Genomic DNA, 24,575 nt, shown 5'->3' on the forward strand with positions numbered 1-24,575 from the left:
ATCATATAATCTAATTTAGAAGCGTTCATACACCATATGCTTACATATATGCAAGATGTAGTTCATGGACGTTGAACGAGAGATGGATTCCCAGTTCTGGAAAGACTACAGGTACATACTACTACCTTAGCACTCTAATACAAGAGCTCCATTAGTATTGCTGCTGCTACTCTCTCTTTCTGCAGAGATACCCAGCTAGAGGCTCAACTGATACGGATACTGCTAACTTTTCTGTGCCAGTACTTCTTTTCTTTTCACTTCTCTTTTTTCACTTTTTTGATACCGATAACCCCGCAGGCCTCCCATCACTGGGCTGTGCTACATGCTACTTTGCACTTTTGATTGCTGGCCGTCAGTTAGCAGTGACGCTAGTCTCCTGGTTATCATGGCTATGCTCAAAAGTAGTATTTCAAGGAAGCTATCCAAACAACATTGGATTTGGTTCACAAATGTACCAGTAAAATGCACACATTGTTAAGGGGTAGAATTACTATTACCTTCTGCACGGACCATAAGGAGAGGCTTGGTAAACGTAAAGGAGACGGCTTATAAGATGTCGGTGAAGCACCCAATGTGGGCCATGGTAGAGCAATGGGTCTTGTTCTGACAAAGTATTCATTTACCCAGATGTTGTATGACAGAGAGAAGCAACGCCAAATTGGAAGATTCTGTCGAAAGCTTGGTCAATCTACGTATTCATTCAAGTAGCTACATATAGAGCATTGCAAACTACAGACGTCAACCAATGTTGAGACTGTCGATCAAACCCCGCCACTAAGCAGAGCTGCGCGCTCCAATCTAGGTCATACTCCGTCTATACGCATACGATGATCCCTGTGATTCCTCACTAACTGCTTCGATAGCTTCGATGCATTGCATATCGTCGGTCCAATATGCAGCATGAGGCCAGTCCCCCACTTTTAACCGCCCTCAGCTTCTTGCTCCCAGCGTCGTGGGATAAATGATGCAAACGCGCAGGTCCCTTATGTGAACCTTACCAGCCACCTCCAATTTGGCAGCGCTCACAAGGACCGCGAGCACCCATCAACGAGTCCCCCAAATTCTCCCTAGCCGTGATAACTTCGCCTCTCATCCCGTTTTCGCGTGACATAGAAGCTGCAGATATGGATCCGCATGCGCCGCCGTTGAAGGTGCTGTCTCCGCAGCCGGTTGATTCGCCCACCCCCAATAGAGCCTTTCCCATCTCAACTACGCCGCCATCGTCAACAATACCGGCGCTGCCTCTGCGCCCGGTGATGGACCAGCAGCTGCCCGACCGGTCGGTGAGCATGGACGACATGCCTCGGACGACGTCGATTCCGCGCGGCGCCGACTTCCCCCAGGCGGGCGACTTTCCCCCAAAGCCCACCGACTACTCCAGGCTCAACGATTATCCCAAGGCCACAGACTTCCACCCGAGGCCGTATGAGTACCCGACCTCGAGGCCAATGCAGCAGCTCCAGTCGCCAATGCAGCAGCTCCAATCTCCGTACAATCCCATGGTTCCTCAGCTCGATATGAAGGATGTCAAGTCCAGCTGCCAGCGCAATCTGAGACATCTCATGTACCTCCAGAACCAGCGGCGCGGTTTTGACTACGCATCGCAAGTTGACCTGGAGTGGCAGATTCGCAGTCAAACGGGCATCTTGATAGGTGAGGTGCGGACGCTCCAGAACGAGGTTCGACGGATGGTCAAGAATGCGAAGAACCACCGATGGCGGCGATGGCTGTTTGGAGGATTTCTGTAAGATTGATTTCTAATCTCTTCATTTTTGCGGGAATGGTGAAAGCTGACATTGAACAGGGCGACGTTTGTCCCGATTGTGCGCAAGCTGTTTCGCCGAGGCTCGGATTCTGAGTCGCTAGCTTCATCCAACAACACCGAATATGCATTCCGCAAATCAAAAGGTCTCCTTCAGCGTATCAAGGATTCCGTCCTAGGCCATCACCGTCTCGCCAGCATCGCCTTCTTTGTCTTTTCAGTCATGTACGTGTTCCAGAATGAAGTCACATTGCGAGTGGCCAAGACAGTGCAAAAGCGCCTCAAGAAACTGTCCCAGCGGCTCGAGTACAGCAACCAGGAGGTCGATGAGAAGGACCTGAAAGTTCTAGAAGGCTGGCGGTGGAGAGTGCTTTTATGGTGAAGATAAAGTTTGCCGCTTTTCTGTTAATGGGCATTTCTGGAATGCGCGGATGGGCTTTTTGACAATTGATGATGACGAACATATCCTACTAAAGGTGCATGATTGTAACGAAGCTTTTGCGCTACTCGCGGCTCAGCTTTGAGCTTCTGTGTTGACATGTTTCATTCTTTGCAACTTCAATGCTACTATACTTCAACCTAATACATAATTTACGTATATTTACACCACAATTGAGACATCATATTCTAACTGAATGCTGAACCCATCTTTCTTCATTAACGAAAATGGCTGAGGATGCTTCGAGTCGAGCTCAGGAGCGCCCTCACGCAGGAGTCGGGACAGGCTCTCACAGAGATCTAGCCAGAGGACCCAAAGATGCCTATTTCCGCAATTTGTACACAAAGGCTCCCGACTTCCGAGCGATGGCGCTTAATGATCCAGAATTCGCAGCTTTGTTTGTGTTTCCCCATTCACAGCGTTCAATTATGTCTGGATCATGGCAATGCTAACGTTAAAATTAGCGTCAAAGGTCGAGGTCGTGACCTCAACTTCAGCGACCCCAACGCCGTCATGCAACTGACGAAGACGCTGCTCAAGGTTGATTTTGACCTGTCAATTGAATTGCCAGAGGATCGATTGTGCCCTCCAGTGAGTGACATGAGCGTCTCTAAGCTCCGATTTGCGGCAACGCTCTAACGGAGATGAGTGAAAAGGTTACGAACAGACACAATTATATCCTATGGCTCAAGGATTTGCTAGACACCACATCGTACGATGAGCCTGGCCGGAAAGCGGTTGGACTGGATATCGGCACGGGTGCGAGCTGCATATACCCGTTGCTTGGGTGCACTCAGCGCGACTGGTCATTTATCGCAACTGGTGAGTGTGTCTGACTCGTTTTCATTCCCTCGTTGGGATGCGTGTTGTACAAACATTATAAATAGATATCGACGCGAAAAGCTTGGAATGTGCAAGGAACAATGTCAAGCTCAATGACCTCGGAAGTCGAGTTCGGGTTGTCGGCCGAAAACCCGACGATGCGCTCATTCCACTAGACGATCTGAAGATGGATTCCATCGACTTTACAATGACGAATCCTCCCTTCTATGAGTCTGCAGAAGCCATGTTGGAGAGCGCAGCAGGAAAGTCACGTCCACCATTCACTGCCTGCACCGGCGCTGAGGTAGAGATGGTAACCGAAGGCGGGGAAGTTGGTTTCATCAGTCGCATCTTTGAGGAGTCGCTCGTTCTGCGCGAGCGCATCCAGTGGTATACCGCCATGGTAGGCTTTTTGTCTAGCCTCACCAAGATTGTCGATAAGCTATGGGAGCATAAGATAGACAACTATGCCATCACAGAGTTCACGCAGGGCAACAAGACGAGACGATGGGCGATTGCGTGGAGCTTTCAGCCTCTACGGCCAGCACAGAGCGTTGCGAGGGGGACAAAGGCCGCGCTGTCGAGGAATATCTTGCCTTCCATGACGGAGACTACCGCATTCAAGATGCCACTGAGAGACAATATCGGCGGGTTTGCAGAGAGCTTGAGCAACGCCATTGCAGCGCTGGAACTTATATCCTGGAATTGGAATAAAGAGAAGCTCGAGGGCGTTGGCAGAGCTGTGGACAAAGTATGGAGTCGGCCATGGCGACGTCAGAAGAAGAGAGAAGCGGAGATGCAGATGAATGCGGAGATGGACGATGGAGGTAACACGAAGAAGCCATCATCCGAGGCGCAGGTTTGCCAGTTTGGCTTCAAAGTTGCCGTGAGAGTGGCGAGAGATCATGTATCGGTCGAAGCACGGTGGTTGGAAGGACACGATGAGGTGGCCTTGGAGAGTTTCCGGGGATTTTTGAAGACGGCTTCAGAAAAGGCAGTAGAAGACATAAAGAAGGCGTGAAGACGACGAGGAGAGAGCAATATAAGGTCAGCTTCTTCGGCCAATTCTGTTAATACCATTCTGTCCAAGATTAAAGCCAAAATGATCCCTTCGATGGAAATTACGCTTAAACAGGTCGTCTATAGATACTTGTATGTTCATGAATTCCAAGGCTTCACGGCAGATGCTTATCAAAACCCGCCCTCACAAGCCTCTGCCCAGCCTCCCAAACCTCCTCCGGAATCTCTTGCTCAATCTGAAACCCCTGCGTAGGATACTCCCGAATGCGAATCAAATCGCCCACCATGATACTGGTGACGAGTTCCCTTGTATTGCTCGCATCAGGATAATCATCAAAGCTCAGCTTCGGGCTCGAAACCGTAAACACCGTCGTCTCATCCGGCCACTGCTTCCTAAACGTCGCATACGTCCTCCTCTCCATGTACGGCTTCTGCACCAGCACCAACTTCTCAAATTTCAGTCCCTTTTCCCGCAAGAGGTCGTACGTGAAGCGCACATTCTCGCCCGTGTTCCTGGCATGGGGCTCCACGATGATTTTGTCCTCGGGCACGCCCATCTCGCGCGCAATGGCGGCAAAGACCACCGCCTCGGGCTCGCTGAAGAGGCCCTTTGTCAGGGCCCCCGAGTCGCCTGAGTAGATGAGGTAGGGCGCCAGGCCGTCGAGATAGAGTTGCGCGGCGTGGGCGGCGATGCGCGTGTCGAGGCTGCAGAGGCAGAAGATTGCGTCGGCGGGGTGGAGGGGCATGTTCATGCGGTGGTAGTTGTAGACGAGGGTGGCGTCCTGGTGGACTTGGTCGGTTGTTTCTACAGCCATAGTGAAGTTTGTTTAGGTTACTTCTGGTGATGATGAATTTACACGTTTGATTCGGTATGGATCGTATTGAGCGCTGATGGAGCGCTGGGTGAAGTGAGGCCGCAGCCGGTATACGGGAGCGGGGGTCATGAGCGGCCGTTTGAGCACGCCCTGCGCTCTACGAGCAATCAGCGGAGTATCCTGAACAGGAAATGCTGTGTCATTTTAAAAGTTTCATGCTACTATTCTCACTGTTTCTCTCATCTTTACCAAAATCTTCCCTTTTTTCCATCCTGTGGTGTTCATGGCTGAGAATCCAAAGCAGTGGAGCACATAGTAAAGAAGAGCTCCATTTGAATAGCAGTCAATCAGCATTTGCACGTGCGACTTGCTTGCACATTGAATTGGATCGATCTCCTTGCTATCTGAGCCAATCTGTATGCCTATAGCCCCGTCTGTATGCTACGCTGTAAGACCCTCCGCAACGAGCAATTTCTGGGTAAGTCTTCGTTATCATTGTGCCACCTACGAGGCTGGGGGCGAATGATGCTAAGAGGACGACATAGACAGGCTAGAATACTACATGGAATATAAATTGCCTCGGGTCATTTTTTCTGGTACGAAAATAATTCTGCCTTGGCTTAGGTACATAGGGAATGGTTATCAGAAGCGCCAGCCTGATTTTCAGAGTCTAGACTGCACGACTAGAAACACCCCTCTGAGTTCCTGCGGGCTCCACTTTTGGTAAATACATGTGCCTTACATGCAGCTAGAGGGTAACTGCCTTTTGGGGCAGTAATTGGAAAAGCAATTGTTTCCCAGCATGGTACTAACGGAAAAGCAAATACTCTTTTGGTGGTCCGAAATTTTGTTAAGTAGGTATTGAGAAAGAGACACTTAGCCTAATAAAACACATGTTTCTATAAATTTATTAGACGTCTACAACAGTTTGATAACAATACCTTTTTTCCATGTATTCAATAGCTTAAAATAACAGCCCTTTTATACGCACTTATGGCACTCTGTAAAAGTTCTTGTAATAGCTCTTCTAAAGGTAAATCATTTTAATTGTCTACAGTGTGTAAAAACCTGCTGTTTCGTTCCTTCAAGTTGATTAAACTCGCTGAACCGATATGTAAGCTGCCGATCAAGGATATCTTCTCGTAAAAATAGTTCTCAAACTGTGGAAAAGTAATCCTTCAACTCCACCATTTCAGCTAGGACTTTAAGTCTCTCCGAGTCCAAGGAACAAACTGACAAGGAGTGCTCCCCATACCCCCATTCCAAGGATCTCTTCCTTCCACAACCTGGCTCTCGATAAGGTTAGCCCACCGAATCTGACCTACCCTGTGGAATATGATCCCGGCTGCTCACCCCTGCTGCGAATGTCAGCACTCCCCTCTGGAAAACCCATGCCAAGTGGCGGCGGTATATCGATTGTTGGAACGCTTTACTCGAACAAGTGAAGATTGTGAGACTAACTAACCGGTAACTAGGTAGCTTTATTTTCTGTTGCTAAATCTTACTCTGACCACTAGCTTGACTAATAGTCTCTAAGCAAAATCGTTGAACCTTGAAGGACCATACCTGCTGACTGTTGGAGGGCAGGCTCGGAGACCATGGAATCGATAATGAGAGTTTCAGCATTGTTTAGTGGCTGTGAGCTGCAGGCACGCGTAAGAGGCAATTGCATGAAGTCACTGGGTATACAAGTATATCAATTCGGTATAAGCTGCTTCTAACGTGCTCTTGTGTTAACTCAAGCATCCCTCCTCATTCTCCTCCACTCTCGTCCATTCTTCTTCGTCAAACCAAAGTATCAGTCTTGTGTGAATCCAGTATTTTCCTATAGCTCAGTTTCAACATGACTTCCATTGCCCCCGTCATCGACATCTCTGGCTACCTTGCCGGCGACAAGAGCCAAGTCCCCAAAATCACCGCAGAGATTGACCGTGCCTTTCGCACAACTGGCTTCTTCCAGCTCGTCGGCCATGGCATCTCCCAGTCGCAGATTGACGGCATGATCAAGAAGACTGCCGAGTTCTTTGCCCTGCCTGACGAGACCAAGAGAAAGATCCACGGCAAGATGCGAGGCTACCAGTCTCCTGAGCTCCGTGAATCGCTCTCGTCATTAGCCAAGGAGGGATTTTTCATGGGCAGGGCAAGTATCCATACCTATATGAAACTTTACCGCAACTAATATAATTCCAGCACATGCCTGGCAGGAACAGACCCATCGTGGAGGGCAACCTCTGGCTGAAGGAAGAAGACGCTCCCGGCTTTAGAGAAACCATGGAAGAGTACTTTGCCGCCATGGAGAAGCTGGCTGTGATCTTACTGCGACTCATTGCGCTGGGTCTGGGTTTGGAGGAGACTTACTTTGACGATTTCGCAAAGCAGCCAGAAGGTTTGCAGACTTGACTCTCTAACTATAACTTGAACGCTGCTTACATGTGTCTTTAGGTGCTGTCCTGTGTCGATTCCATCGATACCACCCTACTCTGCCTGAAGAGGGCGACGACGTGGTGGGCTTGGAGGCCCATGCGGACACGTCTGCTGTCACCATTCTGTACCAGGACGGCAGTAAGTGAATTATCTTGTTGCTGGGTTCCTTTGATATATTATGGATAGTCGGCTAATGACAATAACTTGGTAGTTGGTGGACTGCAAGTCAAGAACGAAAAGACTGGCGAGTTTGAGACAATTGAGCCCATCCCCGATGCGTTTGTCATCAACCTGGGCAACATGTTTGGTAAGAGTTTCGCCCTGGTTACATTTGAGACATGATGCGTTTGCAGCAGCTAATCATATAACCCTTGGCAGCCCGCTGGACCAACGACAATTACCTCGCCGCCGAGCACCGAGTTCTGCTGCCCACAGACAAGTTCCGCTACAGCGCCGCGTACTTTATGGCCGGCTGGCTGGATCAGGTCATTGAGTGTCTGCCGCAAGTTCTCAAGGCCGGAGAGGCTCCCAAGTACGAGACATGCACGGTAGAGCAGCTGGTGACCAACTTTAGAAAGGAGATTTACGACATCCACACACCGGGCGCCACGGCATATGTTACCGTGGAGGAGTCGTAAGGCATGGGTGGTGATGGCTTCCTGCGTGTATCTAGAAAAATCACATATTTTTTTTTGTCTTTATGTCTAGTAGACAGCGTGTCTCCTATCATTCGTTTCAATGATTACTTGTATTACTTGTATTACATACTTGGCATCGCTGTAAACGAGAAACAAGACCTTGTAAGTCGTGCTCCATCCTGCGTACAACCCCCCGCTATCTGGGCTGCGAGCGGCGGGGGTGGAGACAAGACCTAGATTGTCGACGAAAAACTGTGACATTGACCTGTCATATCCGTGCTGCCGCTGAGGTTTCAAAGTGCATGCGCTGAAGCTGAAGCTGAACCCGCCCACTGGACTGGAATCCGTGCCCCGCCCACAGCCCGCGCGTCCACAGGCGCCCAGGCCGGACCCTTTGCAGGGCTGTGCTGGTTGTGCTGTTTCACCCAGTCGCTACTATTGATCCCTATTGACTCCAGTGCTCTGCAGTCAGCACCGCCTCCACGTGCGAACCATGCGGCTTTGCTGACACAGAACTTGCTCACTTCAATGTTGGGAGGGAGAAAGTATTAGCCCGGCCGTCCCTACTGCTCAGCTTAGGACCCTTTGCACGCCGGCGCTTTTCTCTCCTCCTCCTCGTGCTTCATTTTATCGCTCCTCCATCTGAAGTGCCGTGTCAATCAGCAAGTCGTCGAGCCTCGGCGAATCGCTGACACTTGCTATACCTAGTCGCGTTTACTGTGGGCTGTCTCTGGCTGCTGGTCAGCCACCCACCATCGCCTCTCCTCAGAAGCTAAAGCTCTCATCAGAGGCTAAAAGCAAGCAATAATGCGGGCCGCCACGGAGAGCGCCTACAAAGGCCAGCCAAACATTGAGCTCGAGAGCAGGAGCGCCAGTGACAGCAGCATTCGCAAGCGGTCGCTAGATCCAGATGGCGCCCACGACTCGGATAGCGATGGCGAAGTTGGTGATGATGAGGACCTGCCCCTGTACGAGGGCGACCCATTGGCATCGCCGGCAGTGCCCAAGGCGCCGTCGACATCGCCGCGATACGTCGTCATCATGTGCTCGCTCTTCATCTTCATGGTCGAGTTGAGCATGTATGTCACGGATCCGGCGCTGCAGATGATCATGGAGGACGTGGCCTGCCACAACCACTTCCCGGACCACAAGATTGGCGATTTCAAGACTGAGGACGCTCGCTGCAAAGATGCCGCTGTTCAGGGGACCTTGGCCATGTCCAGGTCGTGGATGATGTGGGCGGCCATGTTTGTCCGTGAGTCTCGATTTACTTTGATATTCAAACGTTGCGCTTGCGTCCACTGACTTGCGCATAGCTCTCCTCGTGCAGATCCCCTACGGCATCGTCGCCGACAACTACGGCCGCCGCCTGGTCCTGTTTCTGGGCCTGCTGGGCAACCTGCTCGGATCGTGTTGGACCGTCATTGTCTGTAAGTTGAAGAGAATACATGTGTTTGTTTGCTTTGGAGGTTACAGTGTCTGATAATGACTCCAGTGCTCAACCCTACGGTCTTTTCTATCTGGTACCTTGTCCTGAGCGCCGTTCCAAACTTGATTGGAGGGGGCGGCTCCGTCATTATCGCCATGGTTTGGACAATTCTCACAGACGCCATTGCGCCGGAGAAAAGGACCACCCTCTTCTATCAGATGCATGCAATGATGCTCATCCTGAGCACAATCTTCCGTCCCATTGCTGGCTGGATGCTGAGCATCAACCCCTGGTTCTCCATGTGGACGGGCCTAGGTTCTCTCGCTATAAGCACCGCTCTAACCCTCCTCATCCCTGAAACCTTGCATCTCGCTCAGAGCTCCAATGGACAGCAGGCACACGGCCATGCGCCGCATTTCCCCCCGCTCGGACCCAAGCAGAGCGTCATTCGGACGGCGTGGGACACGGCAAGTAAGGACGCTTTGCGAGTCTGGCAACTGCTTCAAAATTCCAAGAATCTTTACCCTCTTATTCTCGGCATGGCTTTCTATACCCCCGTTCACACTGGATTTGAAATGAACATGCTCCAATATGTGACTGCGAGATTTGAATGGGACTGGTCCAAGGTGAGTCTGAGTCCCTCCTAAACCTAATCTTGCTAGTGAGCGTCAGAATCTAATCATAGTTCGCAGGCAACGTACTTTATGACCATCCCCAAGATTACTTCGGTCATCGTGCTGCTTGTCATCTTGCCTGCAATCACGTGGATTGTCAATAGACGCCTACGTCTTGACATTTTGACAAGGGATCTCTACTTTGCCCGTGGATCCATCATCTGCATCGTAATAGGCAACGCTCTGACAGTGGTCTCGGGAACACCTTGGCTGCTGGCTATCTCTTTAATTGCCCTTGGTTTCGGTAACGGCCTGCTGCCGCAAGTTCGGGCTATTCTCGCCTCGCAGGTAGAGGCACACGCCCTGGCCACGGTCAACACGGCAATTGCATCCGTAGAGACAATGGTTGGCCTAGTCGGCACGCCCTCATTAGGCTGGCTGCTAAGCAAGGGAATCGCCCTTGGCGGATTTTGGATGGGCCTGCCATATTTGGCGACCACAGGCTGTGCCATTGCCAGCGCCGTAGCCATCTTCATGTTTAGGTACCTCCCGCAGAGTGCCAAGTCCGATGAAGAGGCACTTTACGATGCATTGAGAACTGAGGAGGACAATTAGACATGTCATTTATAGAGGTAAATTGCAATTTGATGCCAATTTTGAATCAGCATTTCTACATGTAACTACTCGATAGCCACTACAATTTGTGATGTAAGACGTCAATGTATATGTCCAATTTAATTAGGATAAGCAATCTATCTAATACTAAATAAAAATCACAGCTCAATACCATCAACACCATTTTTCTATATTTCTTACAACGCCCACTGCTTCAACCACAACTTCATCCACTCCGGTCCCACCGGATCCAGCGCCGCCAAAGTCTCGCTCTGGCGCTTCGTCAGCTCCGTTGCCAGAGTTGGCATGACACCCTGGCCGTCCTCCACGCCGCCAAGAGACTCAAAGTAATCGAGCAGCTTGAGGCCGGTGTTTGCCTCTGGATCCTCATTGCCCTCGGCTGAGGAGCGCAGGACGCTGACCCATTCCGCCCACGGCACGATCTTGTCTGATGAGATGTGCAGCGCGTCTGCGACTGTGGGCACGAGTTCCGCCCAGCGGATGGAGTGAGGGTTGGTTGCGTGGTAGACGGTGGCGTGGCTCTTGTACTCTGGCTTGGTGTTTGCACCGTTGACTGACTTGCCGCTTGGCAGATCTTCTGGCTTCTGTATGATGCCTGCGAGTTCCAGGATGACGTCGGCGAGGATGTCGACTGGGATCCAGGAGAGGTTGTCCAGGGCTCCGAGGTCAGATGGGAGGAAGCCAATGCGCTTTGAAGAAGTAATCACCTACAGACACATAAAAATGTTAGCTGGCTTATAATCTTTTGTCCTCTTTTTAAGTGTAAACATACCGTTGGAACCCATTCCTGTCTGTTCCACTCGCCGCCCTCCTTCTCTACCGGTCCCGCAACTTGTCCCACGCGGCAGATGGCGGCGTTGCCCTCGCCAGTTGACCGGACCTCATCCTCGATGATGAGCTCGCTGATGAGCTTTGAGGCGTTGTAGCCGTTGAGATCCGGCGAGAGGACCTCACATGGGCGCTCGGGGACGGGTTTGGAGGACGAGAGGTGGCTGACGCTTCCGGTGGTGGAAAGGAACAAGAGCTGTGCTTTCTTGGGGCTGGTGTAGGAAAAGTCTAGGAGACGGCGCACGCCCTGGATGTGCGGTTCGAAGGTTGAGAGGTCCCAGTTGAAGTTGACTGGCCATTGAGAGTCTGTAAACATTAACTTGTTAGTTGCAAATTATAAACATTTCTTCTTTCGTTTCCAACTTAATGGTAGTGTATCGAAACTCACGAATAATGTGTGTCGCCCTCTCAAGCATCTCATCGTACTTGATCGGATTCAGCCCCAGATCCGGCTGCGACAGGTCGGCGTGCAGAAACTCGATTCTGGGCTCGATCCAGTCTGTATCCAGGCCGCGCGAGCCGCTGGCCTTTGTCTGAGCAGCTTCACCATCTTGGGCGCGATTGAGGCAGTAAATCTTGCGGACGTGCCACTGGTCTAGGAGGGCGTCGAGCAGGTATGAGCCAATGGAGCCTGTGCTGCCGGTGAGAACGACGGTTGCGTACTCTCCGCCGAGGGGATCTCTGAAGTCTTCCATTATGTGATGTGTTTTAGTGTATGAAGTTTGTTCTTGTGTGAAAGTCTTGGTGTCTGTCTGTTTCACCAGTTGTCTTTGACAAAAAAAAAAAAAAAAAAACAGTGAATTGTGTGACAAAATTAAGAAGTACTAGTAGTTCTGGGGGAGTTGGTGGCTGAGACCTGCGTTTGATGCAGACACTTTTAGAAACTGATTGTCTAGAGCATACTATTCTAAGAGGACCCTGCACGCATGAAATGTCGAATCAGTCCTAGACGATTACGCAAAAGTTCTTCATAGTCCAGGCTGAGCCGGCTGTGCCTGCGCCACTAGTGTATTATCAAGAAAAGAAGACAATGACTCCATCCAGATATCACGCCCTCAATTTTCAGTGTCAGACGTAAGACTCGCCTACGGCCCCTTGTGGGAGAGTCGGCCTTATTCCTTATTCTAGAACACATACATAATCACTAAGTAATCAGACTATAGAGTAGTTTATAGCATTTGGTAGGGAGGTGTTGGGATAAGGGCTTGCACGGGGTCGAGGCTGACATGTTATCTGTCAGACGTCATGCAGGAGGGCGAAATTATAGTACAGAGTATTGCCAAGCTATAGGGTGATATTGGGAGCGTCGTATGCACAATCTTCCGCTTATAGCGATCTCCATCGGGAAATTTGGAGAGTATTTGCCGGAGCAATTGCACAGCCGAAGGCGCGTAGTGGTTTGCCAATCTAATGCCACGCGGATTGGGGCCGAGCCGCACCAACCAACGAACTTATACACGAGCCGCGGCGTCTTGCGTCAGCCGCGTAGGATTCTGTCAAGTCACCGAACAAGTCTACATGTCGCTAATGCAAACGATGGCTCTAGCTGGGTCTGGGCAACTTCCAGGGAGGGAAAAGTGGCTGGCTGGGCGTCATGCAATAGGATCCGAGAAACAAACAGAGTGTGTGAGCCCCCTCGCAGCCAGTAGTTGGCGTCATGTGGAAAAAAAGGATCGAGTTGCCGGCTGCGGAGCCTTCGGTAAGTGGGCGGGATGTTGGATTGTCAGTACTTGTAGGGCGTGATTGTTGACTACTGTACCGCAAGCAGTATCAACGTTCTATTAATAACAGCAGCATGTATTGCTTCAATACTGTATGTAGGATGGGAAGGGCTGACATGAATGCGTCCAAGATTACATAAAAAGTGGATGTCTTCCGGGCCACGGGCGAATTGGCAGTTTGTGGTTTGCAAGTCTGGTCCTGTGTCACCAACGAGACTGTATTGTAATAGGATTGAGGGGGTTTAAGGCTGACAGGTATTATACGAGAGGGGTAATATTAATCAACAGCACAAATAATGCTAGACAAGAGTAGTTTGATAATACAAATACCAATAATACGGATAATGTAATAATGTTGAGGCAGGATTCTGACTTCTGACAGGCAGGGATGTATTGGATCTAAGATTATGCAGGAGTTGAAGTAGTGCCAGACCATAGTCGAATGGAGTTTAATGATTATTCGCAATTGCAGTCTAGTATAAGGCGAAAGCAGTTGCTGCAGGGGACCATATTCTTTAAACAGGGGATAGCAGCCGTAGCTCCCCGAATCAATCGGCGGCTCCACCCCCACACTAGGGCTGGCGTTCAGGTAACAGTTGCTGCCTTCGGCTATGCCAGTGCTACGCTGTGGACCCGGTTTCAGTGGCTGGCGATCGCCGTCCAGCCAGGCTGGCGCTGCATGTAACGTCTGAAGCAGCGACAGTGCACGCGGCCAGGGTTGTGGCTGTAGTTGGTTTCTTTTTTTTCTGTAGGCTTGTTGAAGAATTTTACTCGGCAATTGCCTGGTGCAATCAATTTTAGTTTTCAATTCTTTACAGGTGCTTCTATTTTTGTATTCATCTACCCGTGTAGCATAATGGCTGTTTATTTTTGGCTTCTTTCATTCATTTTTGCAAACAAGTCTTAAAAGTGCCATACAATTACCAATAGCTGCATAATAACTTGTTAGCGTAGGAAGCCTATTTTGCCATAATGCTACTATATTACGTGTTTCTGTCGATCAATCCATTTACAATAGTCAAACACTGCCTTCATTCCTTTCCCTCTGCAAAACTCTCCCTCGTCCTTCCGAATCCAACTTTTCACGCAGCATCACCCCTGTCAACATCTTTTATCAATCACGTTTGCCTTAACGCCGCCCTCAGCTGGCCAGGGTGACGCCTCGTTTGCTGCAACAAAAACCGAATCCAGCAGATTCAATGTAAGCAAAGACAAAGAAAAGGGCAGGAAAAAAAAAGAAAAGAAAAAAAAAAAGAAAAAAGAAAAAAAAACGGCGCCGATCTGACACACGGAAACGTGAATCCCGCCGGTTTGGACTCGGATCCAAGTGGGCTGCTGGGGGTGGGATTGATAGAGTTGAGTTGAGGGCTGCTCCATTGCGCAAGCGAAAGCGACGGCGCTCATGCTTGTTTCTGGCACCGGCGCCGATTGGACGGCACGAGCACTAGGGGGCGCCGGACTCGAGGCGGTGAGCGGCTTTGGCCGCCTGTGCAGGGACGTCTGGATCTCTGGCCTGACATGAGATGAGCCACCCCGTCCACATGTTAGCCTCGTGGCAGGGACCCTTGCTTGGCTCGTCTGTCAGATGAGGTCGGATGAAGTATAGTTCTAAGCAGGCTTTTCTATTTTAATAGTAGTTAATGCACATATTAAAGACGTTTTTTAATTTACAAGGTTAATCATAATAAATTAATTAACCAATCCTTTCATTCTTTTTTTCTTCAACAAGTAGAGTTGTTATCATTGTAGATTATGATATACTTATATCCCCTTTTGCAGAATTGTATGCATATCCGGGTACATGTAGGACCCTTGCCGGGTCAGCAAGGCTCACCAAGCTAGCAAAAAGCCTCTTCGAGGGCGTGTGCATATACACATATGCAATGGGTAGCATCAGCACATGCACGTTTTTCCTTGACAGGGACTTGACAAAGAATCATTCATTCATTCGTCTGCAGCTGAAACCCCTCCTCGTGGCATCTCAGCCGCTTGGGGGGCGATTCCTGTGCCGCTGATGCGGATGCTGCCTATCAGATGTCCAAGTTCCTGCACACGTCTATTGTCTAGACTCTGGCTGCCTCGATTTGCTCTGCTTACGACCGAAGCCCGGGGTCCGTCACTAGCAACAAACGGATACTTAACCTCTTTTGATGCCGCTGCAAGTTCATGTTTCTCTACAGCAACACCGTACACGAATAGTTAGTTTCCTCCTGACCCAAGTTGTTAGTCCATCTGTCCTCCCGCTTTTTTTCGTTTGCATCATGTCGCGCCACTCTTTTCTCATCACCGGAGCTTCGTCCGGCCTTGGGCTCGAGATTGCCCTCGAGGCCCTCAAGCAGGGCCACGTGGTCGCTGCCGGCGCTCGCAACCCCAGCGAGGCAGCAAAGCAGCATCCTGAGGTGCAGCAGTTAGGGGGTAAATGGGTCGAGCTGGACGTGACCCGCGCCGACACCAAGGAGTCGGTAGCCAGGATTGTCAAGGACGCTGGGGTTGATGTCTTGATCAACTGTGCCGGGTACGGCATTCTCGGAAGCCTGGAAAACACAGAGTACGTTATGCTTCGTATTCCTCTATCCATCAATCCCTACCATTACCTTAGGCCCGTCTTACTGATCATCTATCGCCGCTCCTTTAGTGAGGACGAGTTCATTGCCCAGGTAAACACCAACACCTTTGGCACCATGCGCACCATCAAGGGAGCATTGCCACACTTCCGTTCCCTTGCAGAGAGTGGCGGAGCTACCATTGTCAATATTGGCAGCCTCGTTACCTTTGGACACTTTCCCGCATGCTCTGCTTACGGCGCCTCCAAGGGAGCTGTCGAGGGCCTGAGCGAGACCTTGGCCCTCGAGGTTGGGCCCGCAAAGGTGCGTGTGGTCTTGATTGACCTTGGCATCTTCAGGACCCGGTTCCTGCATGCTGCCGTCAAGCCAAAGAGCGGCCTGCACGAGGCTTATGTCGGCGGCTCCGTCGATAACACCGTCTCTTTCCTGGACGGCGTTGCGGGCAAGCAGCCTGGTGACCCAGCCCTTGCCGGCAAGAGAATCGTTGAGATCGTCGACGGCACTGGCTTGGCCAAGGATCTTGCCACGCAGGGCTATGGCAAGCTGTTGAGGGTGCCTTTGGGAAGTGATGCTTTTGAGGCTCTCAAGGGTAAGGAGGCTAGCTTGGCTGAGCTTCATGCGCTAGAGACACTGGCACGCAGCACAGACTTTGCCAACTAGAATATGTATCCATCTACATAGAGACAATTTAGTTGCCATTGACTCTTCATGTATTTCACATCGTAGTAATCTAATTTTCCATATGCCGGAGTCTGTCCTCCACCCTATATGTCTGCATGTAGCCTGTGTTTCATGAACGATGACGTACTAGTTGAATATCTCCAATGTTGCAGTTGCATTGAAAAACGCATCCCTTCATGTTCGTATATCGTTCTTACCAGGTCCTCGGTCCCGAACCCTCTAGTGTTTAGATCAAAGCAACATACACACTGGACCTGGCAGAACCACCTTCCTCAATGAAACGCTGCAGTGAAACGCTGCAGAGGAACCAAATGTAAAGCTGGTTAGTGGATATCTCCATATTTTGTTTCATAAACATTTCGGTGCATGTGCTTTGCGTTACGCCATTCTGTAAAAGAAGCAAATAAGTGTAACCATCATACCATCTTCAGAAGAAGTAACGCCAATGCAGTCATGATCAATATATTTACTATCAGACCATGCAATATGTTCATGAACCTGGCTATAATATAGGGAATGAGATTGAACACAGCATACGTGAAGAGTAAGCGGAGGAATGGGTCTGGGTCTCACTGGCGTCATTCATTAAGGAAATGTAACATTAGATGAGACTCGGCAATAGGCTACTAGGTCCTTCCTGATAGAGAAGTGCATCTTAGATCTGCGTCTGAGCGCAACTTTGAGCTGACAAGTTCGTTTAAACAAGTCTTCGAAAGTCATGTGATCTTACATCCCTGAAACTTCCAAAAGGCTTAACCTGCATGCCATTGACGTTCCGAATTTGCAATCTCATAACCATATTCACAAGAATGGAACGTGTATTTTGATTTGTTGAAAAAAAATCCAGTAAATTGAATTATAGCAATCTATGTACTCCGTGTGCCTATGCCTTGTCGCAAGCGCCTCTAGTCTAAACGACATCGCTTTTTGGAAAAAGAAAAAAAGAAAATTCGGAAAATTTAGTTGCTAGCCTCCTCCTCAACCTTCTGCTTGAAGTAGCTGGGGCGACCATCCTCCTCGACAACCTCCATGGTGGGGTCGTTCTTGTAGTAGCCCATAGGGGCGCTCTCCCACTCGCCGTCGGCCATCAGGGCGACTGAGCAGTGCCAAGGGGTTGTGAAGCCGGTCTTGGAGTTGAGGAGAGCCATGGACAGCTTGTGCTCACCAGTGGACTGGTGGATGGAGAGACGCAGGTGGTCGGGGAAGGCGTTCTTGACGGCTCCAGCAAAGGCCTGTGAAAGGATTCTCGGTTAGTATTCATTAAAAAGCTTATAGTATAAGAAGGAAGTATTGGAAAGAACATACGTATCCGCGCAGCAACATCTCCTTGGCGAGGAACTTGACACTCCTCTTGTATCCGTTGCTGGTTCGTCCAGCCTGAAGAGGGAAGATGTACTGCAAATCAGACTCGAGGAATCTGCAGTAGCCGCGATATGTCATGAGAGTGTCGGGCTTCTCTGCAATCTCGCTATCAATGTCGTGGTCCTCCTTGCCGTACTTGTTCAAGAGGACGCGGCGGAAGTTGGTGGCGTTGGCAACGTATTTGATCTCGTCCAGCTGGTCTGGGAGAGGGAAGTCGACCAGATCCTTGATACGGGAGAAGTCGATCTGAGTGAAGCCCTTCTGGAGGACCATGGCGCGCAGAGCCTCGCCGTAAGCCCAGGTGTGGCGATCAGGAATGCTCAAGAGATCGTTGTATACAAGGCCATCAGAGATGATGGTCAGCTTGGCACCAGGAGCATAGATCTTGCCAATGCGCACACACATGGTGTTGAGGCGCTCGACAGCAATCTCCTCTGCCTTGTCGGGCAAAACACCCAGGACCTTGTACTGCTTGTTGGCAGACTTGAAGGGGAAGGCAGGCAGGCACATCAGGACCTGCTTCTTGGCCATGACGAACGCGTCAATGACAGCAAGGAACTTGGGGATACCAGCTCCGAGTCTGTCCATGCTGTCGTCGAATTTGTTGAGAGCATACTCGAAGATGATGGCCAAGATCTGTCTGGAGAGCTCGGTGGCTTCCTGAGTAGCCTGGGCGAGCTCAGCGCTCTCCAGGGAGGCGAAGGCAGGAACTGAGGTAAGAGTCTCCATTGTGAAAAGGTGGAAAGCAAAAAAAATTGTTATCAAAAAGGGTATCTAGGAAGGAGAAAGAAATGAAAGTGCTTGAGAAGTCTCTGGATTAGAGCGGAGTTGTTGTTGTGAGGAGGAGTTGGTGTTGGAATTTCGAGAGATTTGGAAGGAACTTTATAGACAGGTGTTCACTGCTACTGATCAATGTATACGGAGTACCTGTCGCCATCGCCATAAGGCAACTACCAGGGTCTTGATGAAGGCTTAGACAAAGCAGTTGCATGTCTTGAAGCTCCATCCCGAACTAGTTTCTCACAATACCAGAAAAATACTAGTTATTTGTTTAGTATATTCAACATATTCCGTATTATCGGTATATGTTTGATATTTATTACTTGATTTGGACTGGGACGGTTTTATTTATATTTCCAATGATGAATATTTCACCATGCAGATTTTGATAGATTCTTTTCTTACAAGTTCATCGCCTCCGTTAAAACCACCCTGGTGTACATGGCGTGTCTATAATATCCATCCAGTCTTTTACCTCCCGCGTTTGCGCGCGCGCTAATTGTGAACTGCGCTAGGACCGATCCTTCGGACCGCCGCCCCATCGAAGTAACTACAAGTACACTAGAGCACGCTAAGCCCTTTCACTAGCCTCACCTTTTCCCGTCAGCTCAGCTTCCGCGGACTGGAGGAGTAATTTTTTCATGGCTGTAACAGTTTATGGCCTAGCGGAGTTGCTTGTAAAGAGTCCTACACTTGACAAAACAAGTAAAAAACCCCCCATAAAGACAGAGAGAATCACATGTGTACATGTATGCACGCGCCCCTCCCTTTGATGAAACAACTACTACTATTTCGACACTCCCTTGTACTTCCAGATTTATTTCTCAACTTCTTATGCCGTACATGGTGACCGCAAAGAAGTCCCCTGTAACTATCCCGGAACCCAATAGAGAGATTGTATATATATATAAATTTCTTACGAAGACTGCGCGCTCTTTACAAAGCCTTACTAACGCAATACAAATCACAAGGGCGAGAACAAGTGGGCGAATAAGCCAAGGCGCGAAGTAAGAGAAAAGTGGAACCAACAGGGGCGAGCCGGAGAGGATTATCACGTAAATGCAAGGACTCAATAATATTGTGTTATGAAACAAAAGGGGCGCAAGGGGGTTGAGAGAGCTGCAAGGTTTTTAGAGTCACATGTAATCCAGCTGGCTTTGTGTTTCCCCAAGTCATCCTGCAGGAGCAGCTAGTGTAGGAAAATGAGCACCGCGAAGAGAATGGGAAAGATAACTCCAGCAATACAGTCTGAATACTATACAAGCAACTGAGGTTCTTCAAGGTTTATTAATATTTAGTAAATATACTACAGGGAAGATGCAACATCTGTTTACTTAATGCAACAACATAGAAATCAAGAAGGAGCAGTAAGATTTCTTTAACCACTCTGGAAACATTACATACTTGAAATATAAACGCTATAAAAGAAAAAATTAACTATTACATTTAATTTTCTAATAGTAATAAGTCATATTTTGAATAAATCTATAAACATTCTAGGGGATGTTTTACTAGATGTGGAAGATAGCTTACAGTCTTCCCCCAAGCTAGGATAATTACACATGAAGATATTATATCAATAAACACACGCCCAGGGTTGCAGAATAACTAACACTGCACTACTGTCAGTAATATTCAACGGCACTTATCTTCTACTGTAAGAACTACGGAACAAAAAACTAGCCAAACAGCTACGGAAAAAATGAGATTAGTATTTGTTGCCACTAGCACTAGCGTTTGTGACTATCTTTTCGCCCACTCCCTCCGCCTCTCTGATGTAAGACGGTGACTCCCAGGATGCTTCTAGGCTTCACAGAATCCTACAAGGCTGGCTGAGTATCCCACATCCCATATCGTGTTGTGCATGGGGGTGCTGGATCTCAAATTATTCTGCCTAGCTCGTTCACTAAGCACAGCCATGAGACTAGAGCTGACATTCCAGTTCAAAGCTCAATTCACAGCGCACACCCCCCCACAGACAGTCCTGGGATCAAGTATGCTGGTCCCGCTGCTTTCTTTGGTGACAAAAGTTCATACTTAATAAATGCATATGTTGACTTGATATTTTGACGACGACTGTTTTTCCTTTTGTCCTTTCTTGAGATAGAGCCCATTGCACTTTTGCAATTTTTTGTTGATGTCAAAGACTGTCAATATGGCTTCCTCAGAAAACTACGGGAAGCGGCTCATTCCGCAGATTTTGGATAATGTAGCTGCTACTGATCCGGATCGCATTGTATACTCTATAGCAAAGTCTGCAGACATCTCTCAAGGTCTGCAGCACATCACTGCGAAGCAGTTTGCCGAAGCTGTGGACAAGACAGCTTGGTGGCTGCAGTCCAAAGTTGGCAAAAGCACAACACTCGAGGCCCTGGGCTATATCGGACCTCGTAAGTTTTGCTTCTCATGAAACCTTTGCTCGAGATGGCAAAATTGCACTTGACTGAATCTTCAACTGACTGTGTGTTTAGATGATATTCGACATGTTCTGTTGATGTATGCCAGCGCCAAGGCTGGCTACAAGGCAAGTTTCATTCTTCCATCTCAAAGTTGAAAGCACATCAATGCTAACGCAAGCTTCCTGAATTTAAACAGCCTCTCTTTCTCTCTGCAAAGAACAGCACAGAAGGTGCTCTGGCTGTTCTCAAAGCCACAGACTGCAACATATGGGTCCAGCCCACAGAGCAGCCATTTGGCCCTCTTGTCAAAGAGTTTCTCAGCCAACGTGCCATGAGAATCCTGCATCTTCCAGGAATCGATGAACTCCTGGATGCAGCAGGCACAGAACACTATGCCTATACCAAAACTTTCGAAGAAGCTGCCTACGATCCATTCTGTGTCCTTCACACGTCTGGCTCAACAGGCTTGCCCAAGCCCATTGCCTGGACTCATGCCCTTATTGGCACTATGGACGCCGTGCGGTTGTTGCCGCCTGTTGAGGGCGATCATGGAATGGCTCCCTGGACGAATGACTGGAAGAAGGGAGATAGAATCTACTCGTCTTTCCCCATGAGCCATGTACGTCCAAACAGAGAAATTTTATATCCTTGAGCAATTCACTAATCAAAGAACTTCACGTGTAGGGAGCAGGTATTATTATGGATATCTTGATGCCATCGCTTTTTGATTTGCAGGTCGTTCTGGGACCTCCTGGAGTTATCCCCAACATGAATCTTTTGGAATCTCTAGCAGACCATGCGAAAATTAACATCTGGAGTCTTGTCCCGTCTCTTACAGATGAGCTTGGTGAGACTCCAGACGTCTTGGCCAAGTTTGGCTCTTCGAAATTCATCTGCGCATCCGGAGGACCTGTCAGTCCGACCAGCGCCGCCAAGGTCAACAAGGTGATTCGCGTGCTCAACTTGACGGGCACAACAGAAGGCCTCTTCATCGGCAACCTTGTCACGGACAGGGAAGACTGGTATCATTTCTCCTTCCACCCATACTCTGGCTTCGTGTTCAAGGAGATTGAGCCCGGTGTTTACGAGCACTGGGTGCGCCGCAACGAGCACTGGGATCTGTTCCAGGGCATATTCCACACTTTCCCTGATCAGGATGAAATCAATCTGAAGGATTTGTATGTCAAGCACCCTACGAAGCCCGACCATTGGGCCTACAAGGGAAGGAGTGATGACATTGTCGTTTTGAGCAATGGGTACAAGATCTCTCCGCTGGACACGGAAGCTTTTGTCACCACCCATACCGCAATTGAAGGTGCACTCATCGTAAGTTTTTGCAGCGCTGTTTTTGATATGAGTGAAGTTAATATTGGATCTACGACTAATCATCTCCCAGGTCGGAACAGGAAAGAACCAGGCTGCTTTGCTCATTGAGTTGAAGGACCGCTTGGCAGCAGGCGACGAGCTGTATGATAGCATCTGGGAGACTGTCAAGAAGGCAAATGCCATGTCTCTGCACAAGGACCAGCTTCACAGAGAATACATCATGTTTGCCGAAGCAGACAAGCCCTTTATCCGCACCGATAAGGGGACAATCAAGCGACGAGCAACACTGGAACTGTACGCTGAGTACATTGATCGCTTCTACGAGTCGCGGTCAGAAGAGGTGGATGTTGAGGCTTCCAATATGGAAGTCGACACCACATCGATTGAGTCCATCACAGCCGCGGTGCGAGAAATCTTCGTCACGCTGTCATCAGCATTCAAGGACATCTCAGACGATGCAGACTTCTTCCATCTGGGACTGGACTCTCTTGTTGCTTACCGCGCTGTGCGCTCCGTCCAGGCTGCCATGGGCTTGAAGGATCGACTTGCTCCTCGGCATCTGTACGCTTATCCCACCATTGCCCAGTTCTCTGCCTGTCTTAAAGACCTTGCCAGTCAGACACTGGCAAATGGCACAAACTCCAAGTCGGCTGAGAAGTTGAACAAGATGAAGGAGCTTTTAAGCAAGTACAAGTCGCCGCAAACGCTCAAGATGAACGCCCTTGATCATGGAATGCCCAGTCTATACACAAAGATTGGCATGTACATTGCCCTCCGTCCTGGAGCGAGCTTTGATCAAGCCTTTTCAAGACTGCAGCAGGGTTTCGCTCTTTTGATCACTCTTATGCCGTCACTCGACGCCAAGTTGGTGAAGGCTTCGGAGAAAGAACCTGGCTACATCAAGGGACAGCTCAGGTTGGAGCTTCCAGAGCAATCATTCACTAATGGCCACTCCAATGGTCATACCAATGGTCATACCAATGGTCATACAAATGGCCATACAAACGGTCACACAAATGGTCACACAAATAGCCATACCAATGGCCATTCCTCATCTCCAAGACAGCTCAAGTTCAAAGATTTGTCAAAAGTGCTTCCCTCTTTCCAAGATCTACGAAAGGACGGATTCCTTCCCTCCGCATACAAGGGCCACGAAATCTTGGATGTTCCATGGTTCCCCACGTTCCCCGCGGATATTGTGGCTGCCCAGGCTAATTTCGTTGAGGGTGGCTGTCTTTTGACCCTGGGTACTCTGCATCCAGCAATTGACGGAGTAGGCATGGTGACTCTTCTCCTGGCCTGGGCAGAATGCTGCCGTTATGTCGAGGGAGACAAGTCGGCAAACTGCAACTGGCTGGATGCCGACAGCATGAACTACAGTCTTCCACGTGCCCTGTGGGAACAGGACCGCCGTGGCCAGCCTGCTCGAGAGATTAATCCCGTCGTATGGGACCATCTCGGCTTCGCTCCAGCTGGAGAGATGGCCGAGGGAGTGGATAATCTGTATGTCCAGAGTTTCAAGCCTGTGCCTGCTTATTTTCCTGGCCCTGGAAAGCAGCCGCGCGATTTGACCACCAGCATCTTCTCCATTTCGCCCGAGCGCCTGGAACAGCTCAGACAAGAGGTTACCGCAGACCCAGAGATGAAGGGCATCAACCTCACCGACAGTGACATCCTGCATGCTCTGTACTGGCGAGCCATGATCAGGGCGCGACACCGCGTGGCAAAGGAGGTCAATGGCCAAACCATTGGCCCCGAAGACAGATCTGTCTTGGAGCTGACCGTAGATGGTCGGCCCTATTTCAATGCCCAGCTCCCATCATCGTACATGGGTAACATGCTCCTAGTCACCCGATCCTCCCTGCCGGTGGAGGAACTCTGCTCGCCCAAGACGAGCATCGGCCGCATCTCTTTGCTCATCCGCGAAGCAGCCTCGCAAGTGACGCCGCAAGTCGCCAACGACGCCTTTGGCGTGCTGCAGACAGTTGAAGATTACAGCGAGCTGCGGTATGCCTTCATGCGCCTTGACGGGCTCGACGCCATGATTACCAACATGATGCTGTTCCCAGCCAATGACGTGGCATTTGGCGGCGAGTTCTTTGAGGACGGCGGAAAGGCGGATGCTGTGCGGATTGTTCACGAGGGCTTCAACTCGGGATTCCGAATGTGCGTCATTCTTCCTTACCGAAAGGATGGTGGCATTGAGTTTTTGTTTGGCACGTTCCCCGAGGAGCTGGAGAGACTGAAGGAGGATGAGGAGTTTATGAAGTATGCCCAGTATATGGGATAAGAATAGAGGGTAGATTGTATTTGAA

At 49.6% G+C, this 24,575-nt stretch overlaps 8 protein-coding genes across 8 annotated transcripts; 5 read left to right on the forward strand and 3 right to left on the reverse strand.

Moving 5' to 3' along the window:
- Nucleotides 1–2,428: 2,428 nt before the first annotated feature.
- Nucleotides 2,429–4,044, forward strand: TGAM01_v205292 (23S rRNA (-N6)-methyltransferase; the record flags this gene model as incomplete). The annotated part of the gene is made up of 4 exons (XM_018803322.1): nt 2,429–2,598; nt 2,666–2,792; nt 2,858–3,023; nt 3,089–4,044. The coding sequence occupies 4 exons, from the start codon at nt 2,429–2,431 to the stop codon at nt 4,042–4,044; spliced, it is 1,419 nt and encodes a 472-aa protein (XP_018663360.1).
- Nucleotides 4,045–4,198: 154 nt separating this feature from the next.
- Nucleotides 4,199–4,858, reverse strand: TGAM01_v205293 (hypothetical protein; the record flags this gene model as incomplete). The annotated part of the gene is made up of 1 exon (XM_018803321.1): nt 4,199–4,858. The coding sequence occupies one exon, from the start codon at nt 4,856–4,858 to the stop codon at nt 4,199–4,201; it is 660 nt and encodes a 219-aa protein (XP_018663359.1).
- A 1,843-nt stretch (nt 4,859–6,701) lies between these two features.
- On the forward strand, nt 6,702–7,920 carry TGAM01_v205294 (hypothetical protein; the record flags this gene model as incomplete). Its single annotated transcript, XM_024549614.1, has 5 exons — nt 6,702–6,964; nt 7,063–7,244; nt 7,301–7,420; nt 7,494–7,589; nt 7,661–7,920. 5 exons carry the CDS (start codon nt 6,702–6,704, stop codon nt 7,918–7,920), a joined length of 921 nt encoding a protein of 306 aa, XP_024405647.1.
- Nucleotides 7,921–8,727: 807 nt separating this feature from the next.
- TGAM01_v205295 (hypothetical protein) lies at nt 8,728–10,578 on the forward strand (the record flags this gene model as incomplete). The annotated part of the gene is made up of 4 exons (XM_018803319.1): nt 8,728–9,175; nt 9,237–9,350; nt 9,416–9,975; nt 10,042–10,578. The coding sequence occupies 4 exons, from the start codon at nt 8,728–8,730 to the stop codon at nt 10,576–10,578; spliced, it is 1,659 nt and encodes a 552-aa protein (XP_018663357.1).
- Nucleotides 10,579–10,775: 197 nt separating this feature from the next.
- On the reverse strand, nt 10,776–12,122 carry TGAM01_v205296 (ochratoxin A non-ribosomal peptide synthetase; the record flags this gene model as incomplete). Its single annotated transcript, XM_018803318.2, has 3 exons — nt 10,776–11,306; nt 11,372–11,733; nt 11,816–12,122. 3 exons carry the CDS (start codon nt 12,120–12,122, stop codon nt 10,776–10,778), a joined length of 1,200 nt encoding a protein of 399 aa, XP_018663356.2.
- A 3,176-nt stretch (nt 12,123–15,298) lies between these two features.
- Nucleotides 15,299–16,372, forward strand: TGAM01_v205297 (hypothetical protein; the record flags this gene model as incomplete). The annotated part of the gene is made up of 2 exons (XM_024549615.1): nt 15,299–15,696; nt 15,784–16,372. 2 exons carry the CDS (start codon nt 15,299–15,301, stop codon nt 16,370–16,372), a joined length of 987 nt encoding a protein of 328 aa, XP_024405648.1.
- A 980-nt stretch (nt 16,373–17,352) lies between these two features.
- TGAM01_v205298 (hypothetical protein) lies at nt 17,353–18,484 on the reverse strand (the record flags this gene model as incomplete). Its single annotated transcript, XM_018803316.1, has 2 exons — nt 17,353–17,625; nt 17,699–18,484. The coding sequence occupies 2 exons, from the start codon at nt 18,482–18,484 to the stop codon at nt 17,353–17,355; spliced, it is 1,059 nt and encodes a 352-aa protein (XP_018663354.1).
- A 2,206-nt stretch (nt 18,485–20,690) lies between these two features.
- TGAM01_v205299 (hypothetical protein) lies at nt 20,691–24,550 on the forward strand (the record flags this gene model as incomplete). The annotated part of the gene is made up of 5 exons (XM_018803315.1): nt 20,691–20,925; nt 21,007–21,031; nt 21,157–21,553; nt 21,619–22,260; nt 22,331–24,550. The coding sequence occupies 5 exons, from the start codon at nt 20,691–20,693 to the stop codon at nt 24,548–24,550; spliced, it is 3,519 nt and encodes a 1,172-aa protein (XP_018663353.1).
- Between the last annotated feature and the right edge of the window lie 25 nt (nt 24,551–24,575).

Source organism: Trichoderma gamsii (assembly GCF_001481775.2).
Source record: "Trichoderma gamsii strain T6085 chromosome Unknown Scaffold_16.2, whole genome shotgun sequence".
In the NCBI taxonomy this organism is placed as follows: domain Eukaryota; kingdom Fungi; phylum Ascomycota; class Sordariomycetes; order Hypocreales; family Hypocreaceae; genus Trichoderma; species Trichoderma gamsii.